This window comes from Cyanistes caeruleus, chromosome 5 (genome assembly GCF_971803275.1).
Source record: "Cyanistes caeruleus chromosome 5, bCyaCae1.hap1.1, whole genome shotgun sequence".
Taxonomy (NCBI): Eukaryota; Metazoa; Chordata; class Aves; order Passeriformes; family Paridae; genus Cyanistes; species Cyanistes caeruleus.
The window spans coordinates 34787452-34803138 of record NC_141705.1 but is presented as its reverse complement, the minus strand read 5'-3'; the positions used below and the strand labels follow the sequence as shown (position 1 = coordinate 34803138).

The 15687-nt window shown below is 37.8% G+C and overlaps 1 protein-coding gene and 1 long non-coding RNA gene across 6 annotated transcripts in view; one reads left to right on the top strand and one right to left on the bottom strand.

Annotated features, from left to right (window-relative positions):
• Positions 1-237: 237 nt before the first annotated feature.
• Positions 238-14370, bottom strand: AGA (aspartylglucosaminidase). The gene is made up of 9 exons (XM_023925008.2): positions 14164-14370; positions 12119-12272; positions 10878-10990; positions 8150-8262; positions 7261-7375; positions 5251-5326; positions 4420-4527; positions 2229-2362; positions 238-1400 (listed from the first exon to the last, which is right to left on the bottom strand). Exons 1-9 carry the CDS (start codon positions 14306-14308, stop codon positions 1300-1302), a joined length of 1059 nt encoding a protein of 352 aa, XP_023780776.2. The 5' UTR covers positions 14309-14370; the 3' UTR covers positions 238-1299.
• LOC111928376 (uncharacterized) overlaps positions 14367-15687 on the top strand; it is a 119687-nt gene continuing 118366 nt past the window's right edge. For 2 of the 5 annotated variants that reach the window (XR_015287583.1, XR_015287587.1), the window contains exon 1: positions 14367-14421. This is a non-coding gene — a long non-coding RNA (uncharacterized LOC111928376). The remainder of the gene's footprint in view (positions 14422-15687) is intronic. The other 3 variants (XR_015287586.1, XR_015287585.1, XR_015287584.1) reach the window with 2 other exon arrangements.

The following is a 15687-nucleotide window of genomic DNA, read 5'->3' as shown; positions in this document are numbered from 1 at the left end:
GCACTTGACTGCCCAAATTATCTGAAGATAGAGCAGCCATGGCAGAAGGATTGTAGGTAGCACAGGTAGGAAACTAATCTTAAGCTATTACAGATATATTCAGTAGGAGTTTCTCTGAAAAAAGCTTTCTGTGGCCTGCAGTGAATACTGCTACAACATGCTCTGAGGATCCAGTGACAGGAGTCAGTAAATCACTTTGTGAATGAAGCTCAATAGCAGACCATTAAAGATAGCCAGTCTAGTTTGAATGCTTTATTTCCGGCTTTTAAAGATACCAATTTGAAACATAAAGCGGCAATCAATTTAAGGCACAGTACACAAGAATCTAAACAACTTTACTAATACATTAAGGTGTGCTTTTATTACCCAATGATTTTATTTAAATAGACAGAGAATAATTAAAGTGATAAGACACATTCTTTTTATTCACTCCCCCCTCCTGCAATTTCCTAGCTAAAGTTTAGCAAAGATTCCATCAAATGATCAGTAAGCCACCAATTTAAGAGAATGATCAAACAGATCTTCAAATACCTGGGGAATAATCCTCATGATGCTAAAGTTCTATTACAAATGAATCCTGGTGTTTCTAGACACAGAAAAGTGACAAAAGCCAGAGCTGTAGGTAACTGTCACACTCTAGGCATTCAACTGCTCCTTTGCAGAGGTTAATGCGCTGTCGGATGGGGTGAGCGCACAGCATATTACTGACAAGGAAATCACTGGGATTATGGTTCATAACTTTACTTCCACTACAATAAACAGGTGACAGGATGATTTCCAATTGTCTCCATATCCAGTCAGTCAACCAAAATTCCTTGGAGGTTTGTACTACCAGGGATGCTAGAATGTACTCTCTATTCAAATGTATTCTCAGCTGTTGTGGAACAAGGTAAAATAGTCCATAAGGACTTCTTACCTCTTCATTAAAGCTTTGAAATAGTCTCCACTACTCCTCAAGCCTCTTTGTATGTCAGCATTTTCATGCAATTTTCTTTTCAAAAGAAAAAACCTGGACTAAATCTTAGAAAGATAATTAAATATTCTCAACATAAATTTTATGTGTAGAGTCATAGTTCCACTTCCAGCCCATTACTCCAGATGTCTGACAAATATATTTTTAATTGTCAAAGCAAAGGGCCTGTTGAATGATTATTCATCACTTCTGGCTACTCAGTTCTTAGGAAAACAAGCAGACCATAACAGCCATTAAATGCTAGAAACAACCATTTTGAGATGTAATAACTGGTGGAACTTGGCAGTATCCTCTTCTAAGCTGAGATGCTAATAGGAGAAAAGAAATTAAATGCAGTCTACTACTTGCTCAGTTGGTTGACTTAGCAAAGGGTTCGAAACCATGAAGTGAAACTGAGTGAATCCTGGAATTTTATTACATGCAGCACCTAGGAAAAAAAAGAAAAGAAGTTTCTAATTTGCTACATTTGGGATTAGTGTCTCTGTCACTGTATTTTATCATCTAAAGATCCAGTTACTAATTCTACTACAGTGGTATGATTATTCTTTTACAATCTGTTTAACCCAAGACATCTTGAAAGTATTTAATTTTTAAGTTAAAATATAGTATTACTGACTGCTGTAGTGCAATTAATGCCCTTATACTACAATTAAAAAGAGTAACACAAGTCAGGAAAATCTCTCTCTCTTTCAATCCCGATTAATTTAATGAGTTCCTTCAACACTAATCTCTTAAACACAGAACTATAGGAAGTAAGAGAACAAAGAATAAGCAAGGCAGTCTAACAAAATAATCCACACTGATTAGCAAATTGTACTTCCTACTGATCTAAGAGTTCATTAATGAGATGCCTGGCACAATGACTACTCTTAGATCACTTTGAAGCTGTGCTTAACATTTATATTCTCCCTCCCTTATGCCATATCTAGGGAAGGCAAAGCAATCTGTTTTAAAAACCTTCAAATTAATCATATACAGTCCAGGAAAACAAATGAAGGTTGTAAATATTTTTGGGTTTTGCTAAGACTTCAAAAAATTTTGTGAAAGCCTACAACATCAAAACGCAAAATTAAATTATCTCCAGTCTGCACTAGGACACAGCTGCCCTGCTAACCAGCATTCCATACTGTGAATGGACAGTACCACTGCAGTCTTCAAAGACTAATTCATGACTTCTTTAAAATCTACATTCAGTTTTGTAAATCTGTGACCTAGTTAGGGTCAAGCAACTTTGTCTGCAAAAGAGAATACATACCGTAACTTCCAGTTGTATTGGCACAAACGATAGCACCAAAGAACTTTGGAGCGTACTTCTGGATTCTGGAAATAACTTTCTGACAGGCTACTGTTGGGTCTGTTCCCATCCTCATGTATTCCACAGCTTGGTAACTAAAAAAAACCCAACCCCATACCCAGAAAATTAGCTATACTCAGGTTATATAATTTAAACAACTACAGAAGAGACCTTGGTTTCTCTGAATAATGGAAACACATGATATATAACTTTTAGACCAACTTAATATTGGCAATTGTAACTCAACTTTTACATAAAAAAGCAATTAAAAGCAAGACTAAAAGGGACTACAAGATGACATCTATACCAGTCTATGGCAGGCCAAGCCAAGAGAGAACTCTGATCTTTTGCAGTAGTAGAGGCAAAGCAAAAGATCAGTTAAAAAACTGCAAGGAGCAGTGGCTTAGAAGACTTAGAGGCTTCTATTTTTTATTACACAATTGAATTTGACACTAGAAGTAATTGCTAGTTTTGATAAAGGTTAATGTCAAGATAACTTTTTGAGGAAAACTCAATATTACATTACTGATAAATTACTGAGTTCAGTAAGCACTAAAAAAATCTTTCAGAAAAAATTTAAGTTTCTGAAAACATCAAAATTGACACATTTTTTTTATTTTAAGAATATGAAGGTATCATGTTTTCATCAAGAGTTTGAGCCACTTTCCAAATTTTTGCAAAGTGATTAAAAAAACCACATATTCTGTGAGTAATCAAAATGAATTTCCTTTATATGGAAAGGAATTGCTTGAGATGAACCAGTTGCATTTCCAAAATATCCTGTGGAAAAAAAATTACTTATGTTTCCATTTTCTTTTAGAACCTGAAGATTAAATGATAACTCATGACAGACAAGCAAACATTTTATCACTTTGATGAAAGATGCATATACCAAGACCAACTCGTTACACTAAGGCATCTACAGACTGCATTAATTACAGATGTTATCAAAGTATCACAGAGAAGAGTGACTCTTGCATTTTGAGACTCCCTATTATATTCGATTTATTCTAACAGTCAAATAGGTTCAAGTTATCTAAAGATAACTATCTGAATATAAAGCTGTATTTCACAGAGGTCTCTTCACTAATCAAAAACTCAACAAGAAGTTGCTATATCAAGGAAGGCATACAGAAAATATTAGCAATTTTGCCCTTTATTTGACACTTCCTTCACTTCTGGGAGGTTAATTCTTGTCTTTGTTTTCATGTGGGAATATCTAATTATTATGGAATTAGTGAAAATCTTTATCTATAAGAGCCAGCAATGAATCACCTAGTCTGGTGGTTAACCCACTGATGCCAACATGAAACATTTTAAGCATTACAGACAAACACTTCAGGCTGCTTAACTGCAATCTAAGCTTTTACTGACTAACCTTATAATGGAGATCAACTTACTACTCATCTTGGTATTTTGTATGGCAAGATAGATCATTTATGAAGTTGTCAACTGCCTTGGATTTGAAAAACTCACTCAGAACAGTTTGAAATTCACTGACAACATCTGTAAATATGCATCAGCTAGCAGACTTTCTTGGCTACCAGTTTCAGAAAAGTTGTCTGAGCAATATAAAAGCCACTTCTATATTATCCTTTAAGCATCACTGCCCATTATGTTCAGCATGGACTTCCGTAATTGATTCCTGCTGAGACTGACTCACAAGGATGCTCATGAAGAGAGCCATATCTTACACAGTTTATGCAAACATGGTGACAACACTAAAACACCTCTTTCAGTTTCCAATTACATGCAATTACAAAGGATTGCTGCAGTGATACCTCCTATGTGAGCTGAGACCCACACCTCATCCTTTCTACAATTTATGATACTTTCCCATACAACAAATTGCTTTGGAGAAGAAAGGTAATCAGTTCTGCTAAAAAGCATACGGGTTGGAAATATTACCCACTGACTGTTTCCTCACAGCTTGGTAGTATTAAGGAATCTGTCATCAAGATATTTAAGTTTATTCTTTTAAGATAGATCATAATGGGAACTTGGCTCTGCTACTGTTCTTTCCCCTTTCACTCCTTCCTTTACTCCCAACTTCAGCAGCCACTAAGTCAGACCATATTTTTAATCAGTATCTTCATTTGCTGAGTCCAAATTTTGCTGCAGAAATCTAGCAAAGTCTACCCTAAGGACAAACCTGGGTAAGAAGCGCATCATGATGTCACCATCCCCGGTGGCTGCAGCTCCTCCAGCTGTACTATCTGCGTAGGATCCCGCTCCAGCTATCGGAGAATCTCCAACACGTCTGCAGTGAACAGTGGAAAACAAAACGCAAACTTTGCTAGCCTTATTGCTTCCAGCTGACTTAGCATTAAACCCACAGGAAAACAGAAGAGGGAAAGAGGTCAATCCACTGCAGTCAAAAGTCTTGTCTTAAACTACCTGTGAAAGTGATCTGTGATAACCTGACAGACCTGAGGCTTAATCCACCTCCAATGCATAACTGTCTGTTATTATACTGACTATAGTTAAGCCAGTGAGCTTTAGCCTGTGGGCAACAGTAAGCAGCTGGGGACATTAATATGTTCAATAACTTGTTGCTAAATCCAGAAGTTGTCTGACTTGGTTGACAGACAATAATCCTAACTGTGTGGAAAAAGTATCTCTAAGACAAAACACAAGCCTGAGGCTCTGATTTTATGTACATTTCTTAGGGGACTGTGCGCCTCTCCAAAATGCTTATTTGTCTCTGGTGCCTTGCCTTACAAGTTGTCTCACAACTGTGCCAGTGGTTTGTGTCTCTATATGGCAAATTAAGCAATCTGAGAAACAAGCATTCTCTCAAATAAACACATGTAGTCTTTCAACTGAATCACTCAATATTAGGATTTATGGCAAGTGCACAAAAAAAAAAAAAAATCAAAGCCGTTTTGTGATCTAAAGGTTAACGTTTTAATCCCAAATGACAGGTTTAACATGGGAAACAAGATGGAGAAAAAAGCTTTTTTGTAAAATCAGACATACTAACCCTGGAAGTTTGTGGATTGCACCATTAGTAGATGTCCCAGAAGCAACGGTTCCATTCACACCAATTACAACCATACCTAAGATTTTCAACAGGGAAAAAACATATTCAGAAACACTACTAACATATTTATTTAGTTAGTACTACACTTATCAAACAGAATCACAATGCCCAGACTATCCAAATTACTGATCTCCTGAAATACAGGAGTTGTACTCTTTAGGAAAACAATTTACTTTTCAAAGAGATTTGAAGATTTTTACAATCTATTACAAGTGCTCAAAAAGGAATGTGAAATAGTGAATGCCACACTGTTCAGAGCTATATATTGCTGCTGCTGCATATGCAGCCACTGCCTCCTGATACACACCTTGTTAACCAGTAGAGAACAAGTACCTGGTGTCACCACATTGAGCACCAATACCATCAGAACAATGAAGTTCAGAAATTACAAATAGTACTTGAAGGAAATCAAACAAGTCAGAAGCATGAGCTTAAACTTGGCAGAAGATGACATACTGCCTACCAAAGTAACTAGAATTACACAATGGACAACCAAATGTATGGATGAGTCTACCCCTTGCTAATTTTGTGCTGGAAGGAAAGCCACTGCCTCATACTTAAGAAGTTTAGATTGTCACTTGGAAAGATTTGGGATCAGTTGTTTCTCCAAAGAGCAAGACTTTACCTCCATAGAGCGGAAGAGGGCATGAATTACTGCTAGCATAAAACTCGAGTACAAAGAGCCAGGAAGCAGAATTTCATGAGCTGAATTCTGTTTCTGTGAAGTCTCTAAACAGCATCTTCTTCTCTTTCCTGACCAGTAGGAGCTAAAAACATAGAGGCACAGACCCAATGGCCTCTGCAAAAAAAACTGGAAGGGCATCAGCTCTTACCAATGTCCAAGATGTATGCTGAATTAAGACTCCTCTCAAAATGTGCTACTCACAGAGATATTTCATATGTAAAACAATGGGGTGGGAAAACTTGAAGTAGTAATACAAAATTCCATCATTTACTACAAAACAGCTTAGGATTACTTAATGATCGATCAATTCCTGAACTGTATTTAGCAGATTCCTCTCTCCTCAAACTCCACAATTTCTAAGTTTTCCACCACTTACCGAATTACCCCAGCAAGTAAGCTAGCTATCAACTTGAGAATTTGATAGGTTGCCTGACTTCCATAGACTATTAATTGATTATTAGTAAGATGAACTAGAAACGAAGAAAGATTCACACTTGAAACAGCTTAATTCTTGGTATTGTAAAGACCATCAGACAAAAAGTTCCAGATTGCTAAACTGAGAAAAATCCAAACTAAACCAAAAAGTGCAGGTTTCAAGACTACAAAGATATGAAAGACATAAATCTGTAACTGCCCTAGTCCTTTGTCTGATCTGCTCATTAATCAACTTATAGGCTTAGCAATTAACAGTCCTCCATCAGAAAACTCTTAGAAGTTTCTGGGACTACTACTAATTTGTTTTAATGTTAGTTTCTGGAGAAATTCACTGATTTAGAAAAAAGAAGAAAAAATGAAAGCAAACTTTATTTTACAAGATTAAGGAGTGTGACACACACTGCTTTTAGTTGGCAACAGGATTACTGGTATACTCATTTCTTCTACCACTGCAAGGCCTTTTAAGTTGGTCTGACAGCACACCATAATCAAGATAAGCATAATTATTTTTAACTTAGTCAGTTTTCTAAGCATCCACAGCTGGCCAAGCAATTATGCCAAAGTATCCATGGGAAAAGCAGCAGGGCAATGATAAAGAGCTAATGGCAAAAAATGAAGCAAATGTCTGTGCAACCAGTGAACTGGAAAAAAAGCCAAAACAAATCCTACTTTTAGGCACTCCATCCTAACACAGTAAGTAACAGAATCTTGAAAACACTATAAACAGGAAACAATTCCTTTATGAAATATTTTCCTTAATACTTTTCTTAAATAAATATGAGGAATGAGAAAAAAAAAAGATCACCATCAGAGTTACCAAAAGTTCTTACCAATAGTATCGTGGTTCTGAATACTTCTTTGTGAGCTGGTCTGTTCTTCTTTATAAGTTATTTTTGCACGCCGTTTATAGGGGCCACAGGATTTTGAAGAGTCTGGCACCACATTCTGTAATTAGTTTGTTATTTGCATGAATAATATGACATATTCAATACAGATATAGTAAAAAATACTCCAATCAATACCTATAATCTACTATAAAGGAAATAGATATCCTTAATAGATGTACTTAATAGATGTACTTAAACCACAGAGTTATACTAAGATCCCAGAGATTGTTTTGTTTAATGAATAAAGACTGGTTTCTGGTATTATAAAGTAAAAAAAAGTTACATTGTTCAAATTAAAGACTCTCCTTTGCTCAACTGACTGGTCAAAAAAACCCCAAACCAGTGTACCAACATAAAAATCTGTAACACCCAAAGTAAAAAAATCCCCATTTAAACAAGCCAAGCTCACCACAACAGGTAAATTTCATGGATATCTGCACTAACCTGATGTATTCATAGGTCTGCATAAAGCTTCTCAACTAACTATTTAAAGATTTTAATTATTACTGTAAGATTTTCTTTCAGAAATTTATACATGCACTGCTTTGTTTATTTTGCTAAGTCCTGTTCCAGTTAAAAACCAAAATATAGCTCTCACACCAAAACACAGCTGCAGCAAGGTCAGAAGCAGCAGGACCTAAGAAATAATAACTAGACACATACACTTCCAAGTCTAACAAGTGCTCAGTAACATCAAGTTTTTTCTGTCTAACAAGCAAAATTTCTTTTTCTTCACATGTAAAGTGTAACTTCAATATAAGCTAAAAGGAAGAGGCAATGCTGCACTACTGACTTCCTAAATCCCCCCTTCACTGCCATCACTGCACTGTACCTTCCAGTAGTTTGGCTGACAGCTTTGATTAAGCCACTCTGAAAACAGTGAAAGGGATTTCTGGGTAGTTAAATCTTCATATGGGAACCCCATTCTTACAGCAAACAGGGAGGCTTGAAAAGCAAGAACAAAATAAAAAAGAAACATTGATTTATTCACAGTTTTATGATAATCCATTCATGTTATGGTTTTTTTTTTAGAAATCAACAAATTCTAAATCCTTTTTGGAGATGAGAATCCATCTTCAGGGAGCAGTATCAGCCATTAAAGTGATGTACAACTGTAGGAGACAACTCTCAATTCACAGGTAGTAACATAAAAGTTTTCCCATTGAAAGAGAAACAAATGCAACTCTGTTAATCAACTGGACACAACTAAGAGTGTGGAGCAAAAATAGACTAGGCTGTGAGGGTCACAGAAATAAGTAAGTCATACAAATATATTTTCCTTAAAAAGCAAGTTTTTATCATAAATAACAGCATAACATTTGCAATTAAAACTCTGATACTTAAAGAAAGCAATCCACCAGCTCACATCATGTTACACTTCCTCCTTGAAGCTTTAAAAGTGATGGCTTCCTTGTTTTAAAAATAAATATAGTATTTATATAGCAAAAGAAATACCAATACAAGCAATGAAATAATGCTACACTTCTAAGAATGACTTATCATTAGGCAAAGGGAAAAGAAAAAAGATCAACTGTTCTTTCATCTTTCAGCTGTAGATACCTTTGATATTTCCCAGTAGCAGATACTGTTGCTAGGTTCAGAGGCTTGAATTTATGTTATCAATCCTTGATAATAATGTCACTGTAATACACAGCACACAGCTGAACAAACTTATCCAGTCCAAAAATTAAGAGAAGCCTTCAATTATTTCTGGACTGCTTTTCTATGTTTTTGTTAAAAACTGAAACAAGTAAGGTATCATAGGAAAAGAAAACTGACAGCTTAAATGAAATATATATTTTCCCACTTACAGAACAAACAGGAAGAATTTGGGTTTTTTTGTTTGTTTTTTTGGTTTTTTTTTGTTTTTTTGTAAGATAAAATTGTGCTTCTGCATGTTTGTCAGCAATTCTTTCACAATTTTTTAAACATTGTTTCTATTCCAGGAAGCATAGTTCCTAATTTTGCATCTTGAATAAAAAATACCTGCAGAAATTACATACGTTTATACAGAAAGATTTTACAGTTCTATTTTTTTCTGTAATGTAAGTATTTCTACTTAGAAAATAAACTGTTTGTTCTCTCACATGCCAGTTTGAATGTTCAAATGGATTTTCTTTTTATTCATCTTCACCCGGTGAAGACAGTTTCTCTTATCCAAGTTCCAATTTCCACAAAAAATACATTTCTTCAAAAGAAATAGTCTTCCTCAATTTCTCCAGTGCTTTCATTAATTCATTAACATTAAACATCACCTCCAATTTTTACTCAGCTAAAAATTTAGCTTTCATATCTTTCTTTTGCCACTACTGGTAGACATTTTCTTCTGAGCAAGCTATCACTGACAGTAAGAACTCAGCATAACAAACTTGTCCATATACCCCCATTATGCAAAGAGCTATCTTCACAGAAGATACCACTTAATGATACTTAAATCAGCACTTTATTCCTTCTGTTTCTTCATCTTCCTTATCCTTTCTGCTCATTCTCCTGATTAGAATTTAAAAATACTATGATAACTAGCAATGAGGGGCAAATGAGTATTAGAAGTATTTCTCCCTCCACTACTAAACTCCTGACCAATTTATTTTTCTGCACTACATGTGAAATCTCTCTTAAAAAAGCCACTCATAACCATGGTCAATTGCCTTACATTAAATAGAACCTACAGGTTTCTCTGTTCAGACCTTCAGTCAAATTGTATCCTCACCTCTCAAAATTGTTCCATTTTACTCCATCAAAAAATTGCTCCTGCACTTACTTCGGTACATGCTAATTCCTTCAAGAATATTTCATCGTCTCATATCAATTTCAAAGCACTTGGATCACCATTAATGCTCAGATGTCATTTTCCACACTTATCTCCGTATTTCTTTCTGAGCAGGTACAGGCTTGGAGCAGGGCTCTTAAAAGCCAAGAAACTTGCTCACCACTCACACACCTCTGGGGAATGAACATCTCTTTTTGAAACTGGTACTATTCTACCAACAGCAGCCTGTATTTAAAAGGCTAAACTAAGCCTCCAATTTGCTATTGCTCTTTTGTTGTGTCTGGGAGTACAGCCTCTAATGAGCTTTTTTACATTTAAGTTCTCACTAATACTTTTAAACTATGAAATACATTAATCACACTCAATATATACCAAAATATTAGAATTTAACTCTAATGCCTATCATGCCATTCCTTGGAAAAAGTTACTTCATCATTTTAAATGCAACATTTATATCTAACAGTTTCTATAGTGTCTTTTAATAAATCATCTTTGGTAACTTAGATATCAGCGATATCAGCAAAGCCTTGGGATTACAAGTCAGCATTTGCAGTTAAGCTGATGGAAAAAAATATAAAATTATTTTTTTTCTTCTAAAAATAAACCTATTTCGTAGACACAGAATGAAACAATGAACACTTTTGAACTATTTTGAGTAGATTGATTTGATTGTCAAGGAATTCTTCCACTAATATTACCAAGATGAAAACTATATTACCAAGATGGCAATTTTATTAGGAGGTGTTTTAAAACGAGGATTTGACTTGGAAACAGTTAAAGGAATAATTACCTGACTCTCCCACTAGTAATGTATGCTTAGTGTATTCAATGACCTTTCGTGCTACACCAATTGCATTTTTCACACGCCTGAGATCCGCAACAGCCCCAACTTCCATAGTGTTGCTGGAAACAAGGAATATTTAAAACTTATTAAAACTAAAACAATAATTGCACATTTTTTACTAGACAAAATCTGTTCTCATCTAAATCAAAAAGCTTGCTCCTTTAACATAATGCTTTAATTGTTCTATGGCACAGATAGACATCAGCACACTAGTAGGGAAAGACTTCCTACATATAGCTTCCTTTCACAGGCATGGATATGTTGCCCATGAAACAATACTTCCATTCACAGTAATATTTTCAGTAGAGTAACTATTTTGTTACATAAGCTCATAACATGAATTTGCAATTACTTTTTAATCAGGACAGGTTTAAATAGCAAATAAATTATTGAAGACAATTTCTCTGAAAGTGAAATTTTTATGGACTGAATGCAAAGGGAAAGCTAACAATGCTACAAACCATCTGTTTCAACTGTTATACCTAGAATTGGATTAATGCATTAAAAGTGAAGAGTCATTTCCTACTCTTCCAACAATCAGGTATGTTATTTTTCCTTGTTCCAAGTTAGCTTGTCCCATAGTCAGCCCCAAAGCAACAAGATCCTTTAACAACCCTCAAGTGTGTCAAAAATGGTGTGAGAAACAAGTTAATGGAAGTTGGCTTTCGCTGGTACTATATGAATTGATATTATATTATTAATTATACTGTTGATTAAATATTATGTCGTCAATATTGAGAGAGTGATACACATTGTGGAGTGGCTGATGCAGTAGCAGTGGCCTAGTTTTGAGGTTAGTTTTCGTGAGGATGGTTTTGTGTGTTGCGGTGTGAACTTGTGAGTTTACACTGAATGGCTGCTGCTGGCCAAACCTTTGAGACAGGACCTTAAAAGGAGCATAACTTCATCCAATGATAGCCCTGAGGACTACAGTGAAACTGCATCAGCGCCGAGGACAGTGACATGGACAGAGACTATGTAAAATCAAAATAAATATGCATCAAACTGATGCAACACCAGGGGTATAAAAGGCAGAGCTGCCATTTTGCGGACAAGCCTCAGGCATTTGGCCACACTCCCAGCACTGTCCCTTTTGCTTTTATAAAACTTTTATAACTCATTCCCACTTGGGGTCTGAGTCATTTATAACAGCAGGGATCATTCTTTTCTCCATACAGTTTCCTTACCCATCCATAATCATTGCATCCAGAGTTGTTTCTCCACTTTCATCTGGGCTTCCTCCATATCCCACGCTCCCATCGCACTGATCGATCTCACACTGACCACAGCCTCTCTCAACTGCGTCAAGCTCTGAGCCTCCCGACTCTAAAACTCTCCAAGCTGTAATCAACACAAATTATTAAATGTCACTAGGGAAAACACTTTTCACTGCTACTTAAAGATGGACATGACTCAGGTGTGGTGCACTACATAAGTGGATAAAAAACAGTGAACTGTAAATTATAAAGTGAAAATATAAATAGAACCAAAAGAACATAAAGCATCACTTTTCTAAATATTCTTTTTCTTGCATATCTGATTAATGTTTCTTAAAGAGAAACAGAGCTTTTCTTCTGACTAAGGTATTATTTATTAACAATTACCACAAGCTCTCCATATCAAATACCTTCTCTGCCCAGAACCAATCATTACTTTATCACTAGTTGTTTAAAGCCCTCTGGGAGAATAAAGGAAAAAAAAAAAATTTTTGACTCAAAAAAAGAAAAAAAGGCCAAAAAAAAGAGCCACCCTCAAAAACTTAATATTCATGAGAATATTAAGAATATAATATATATAATTTATATTTTTCTATATAATCATATCTATAATATTAAGAATATTAAGAATATATTCCAACTGCAGAACAAAAAGGTATAGACCTACATTACTAACTACATAAGTACTAAAGCAAAATGAAAATTACATTTAAGAAATTAAGTCTCCATGTTCTCCTGTTCAACCCTTGGTCTTTTGTTCTTCAGGATCTAGATCATGGTGCAGCTTTTTAAGACATTACAGATGTGTCAAATGACATGACTTGAGTACACTGAGCCTGAAGGCATTGCACATACAAGATTTCACAAGGATGGACCTCAGGCAAGATATTTAAGGTGCTTGAGCTTGCTGTCACTGATAATCACAGTCCTGCTTACTCCTATTTGTGCCAGCTCTGGTGCTCCATCACCTGACAGACCCAGCACAGGGGAAGCAGCACATGCACACAGGCCAGCTCTTTTAGCTGAAGTAAACCACCTCAAGAAGGCTCATGATCACAGATGCTGCACGCCAACTACATGAAGTTGCCTGCACCAGGAAAAAGACTTAATACCATGCATCCACCTCCACATATGCTTGCCTCTACTACAAACTTCAGTGTGAGGAGTATTTTCTGACTCAGAGAAAAGCCTTTACTGCCGTGAGTAGGCTTGGCACAGGCTTTCAGAAGTTGCAAAGCAAAGGCCTTGCAATTTTCATGAGTATTTCACTTCTGACTTTATTTGTAACTTATTTCACAAGCAAGCATTCCGTATGGGGTTATTTTCAACTCTTCTGTAATAAAAGAATCTGCAAGTCTTTTAAAATTACTGTTCACAGCTAATGTATGTTGCTATAGGAAAGCCCGCTTTGACTGTCAATAACACATCACAAAACAACAGAGCTTCAAAGAAATAACGAAACTACCTAATTCTTTAGGGGACAATATGGAATCCCAAAGAACCCCATAAATCACCATTAAAAAACACTGCACAAGAATGAAAACCACATTATTAGCAAAAGTATGTCTTTGATCTAGCTTTTCCGCAGTTCCTAACTCCGCTCCTTAGTTTTGGTGGGTTTTTGTAGCGTTATTTCCCAAAGTGAATAGTGAAACCATTTGCTTGCAGGCTCCCGGCAGCAGAGTGAAGGAAGGGCAAGCTCCGGGGCTTGGTCCTTCCCAGAAGAAGAGTAAATCTTTCCAAGGCACCTCCCGCCACATCCCCGCCGGCAGCGGTGCTGCCTCTGAGCCCGGGCCCTCCGCACCCAGCGCCGCTTGGCAGCCGGGTCACAGCCCGCTCCTTCTGGCCGCACACCAGCCAGTCACGCCCCAGAGACTCATTTTTCCTTAAGCAGCACCAATAGCCAGGTCTGCCTGGCGGCCCCTCAGCAGGAGGGCGCTCCCGAAAGGAACCGAGCAGCACGGCACAGCACCGGCCCACCCGCCCCGCTCCAGCCCGGGCCCCCGCCAGGACACCTGTCTCTGCGGCCGTCCTGAACGCCCAGGTGTTGATGACTACAGGCAGAGCGGCAGCTGAGGCGGCGCCTGCCGGCGTCAGCACAGCGAGCAACAAGAGCGCGACCGCCATCCCCCGCCAGCCCCCGCCGCGTCCCGCCGCCATCGCCGCCCGGTCCCCTCAGCCGCCTCCAGCCAGGCGGCGCAGGCGCACGGCCCGGCCCAGCCCGGCGTGAGCGCGCTGCCCGCGGGCGGAAACGGCGCCGTGGCGAAGAAAAGGTAAAGCTTCAGCTGAGGCCGTGGCCCACGCCCACAAATACAATTTGCATTTCACAAAATCGTAGAATGGTTTGGGTGAGAAGGGACCTTAAGAATCACCTGGTTCCAACCCACGTGCTGTAGGCAAGGACATTTTCCAGTAGAACAAATTGTTCAGACTCGCCCAACCTGATCTTGACCTTCCAGGAATGAGGCATGCACAGCTTTCTGAGCAGCCTATTCCAGCCCCTCACCACCCTCGCAGTAATGAATTCTTTCTAATATGTAATCTAAATCTACTCGGTTTCAGTTTGAACCCATTCCCTTTGTCTTGTCACTACGTGCACTTCTAAATAGTCTAGCCTCATCTTTTCAGTAAATTCCCTTCAGGTACTGGAAAGCTGCAGTTAGGTCACCCTGAAGGCCTGCCTTTTCCACACAGAAATACTCCAATTATCTCAGCTTTTCCTCATAGGAGAGGTTTTCCAGCCTTCTGAGCAACCTGATGTGGCCTTGCTCTAACAGGGCAATCTCCTTCCTATGTTGGGGTCCCAGAGAGCTGGATGCAGCACTTGAGCTGGATCTCACCAGAGCAAATTAGAGGGGCAGAATCAACTCTCTCGATCTGCTGGCCATGCTGCTTTTGATGCAGCTTTTTTATTGAGTTTGGGTATGTGTTACAGCCAGCCTGCTTGTGCAGGGCCCCCACCTGCCAATGAGATTTCCAGTGTTGCTGGAGTGCAGGAGCTGGGCTGCAGGTGGGAGCAATGTCCCCCTAAACTCAGGAGATCCACTTGCAGCATCTTCATGTGCTACCTGCTAACATGGATGTCTTTGACAAAAGTGCCTTTTGGCACAGAGATGTTTCTGTGAACACCATGTTTTGGGACCATTACAGCCAAATAGCTTATGAGAAAATTTGTGAAAAGCCTTGTTTTACAGAAATCATAAAATGTATAATAAGTAACCTCTTAATTCTGCCCTGGCCATTCAAGCTTTTCATGATAAACAGTTAGCAATAGTTTAAAGCCATTTGACCCATTGCCATAGCACTCTGACAGTTTCCAGGTCTGAAGGCTTACCTGCTGTAAGCACAATTCACTTGCTTGTGTTCAGGGTTGATTAGGTTCAAGGAAGCTGCTGATCGTCAACCAGCTATTGTATCTGAGCAACATGAAAAAAGGTGACTTTTGCTTCTATGTGCATATAAAATTTGCTCTTTTTTTCTTTTTTTTTTTTCCCCAAATACTCTTTTGGCTTATCCTCATTACTTCTTTTTAATGTATA

Bases quoted from the DNA above. Each gene is read 5' to 3' on its own strand.
- AGA (XM_023925008.2), bottom strand. From the start codon at position 14,308: ATGGCGGCGGGACGCGGCGGGGGCTGGCGGGGGATGGCGGTCGCGCTC. The intron at 12,273-14,163 runs GTGTCCTGGCGG...TGTTGATTACAG, and splicing joins CAGGACGGCCGCAGAGACAG to CTTGGAGAGTTTTAGAGTCG. The intron at 8,263-10,877 runs GTAATTATTCCT...TTGCTTTTCAAG, and splicing joins ATTACTAGTGGGAGAGTCAG to CCTCCCTGTTTGCTGTAAGA.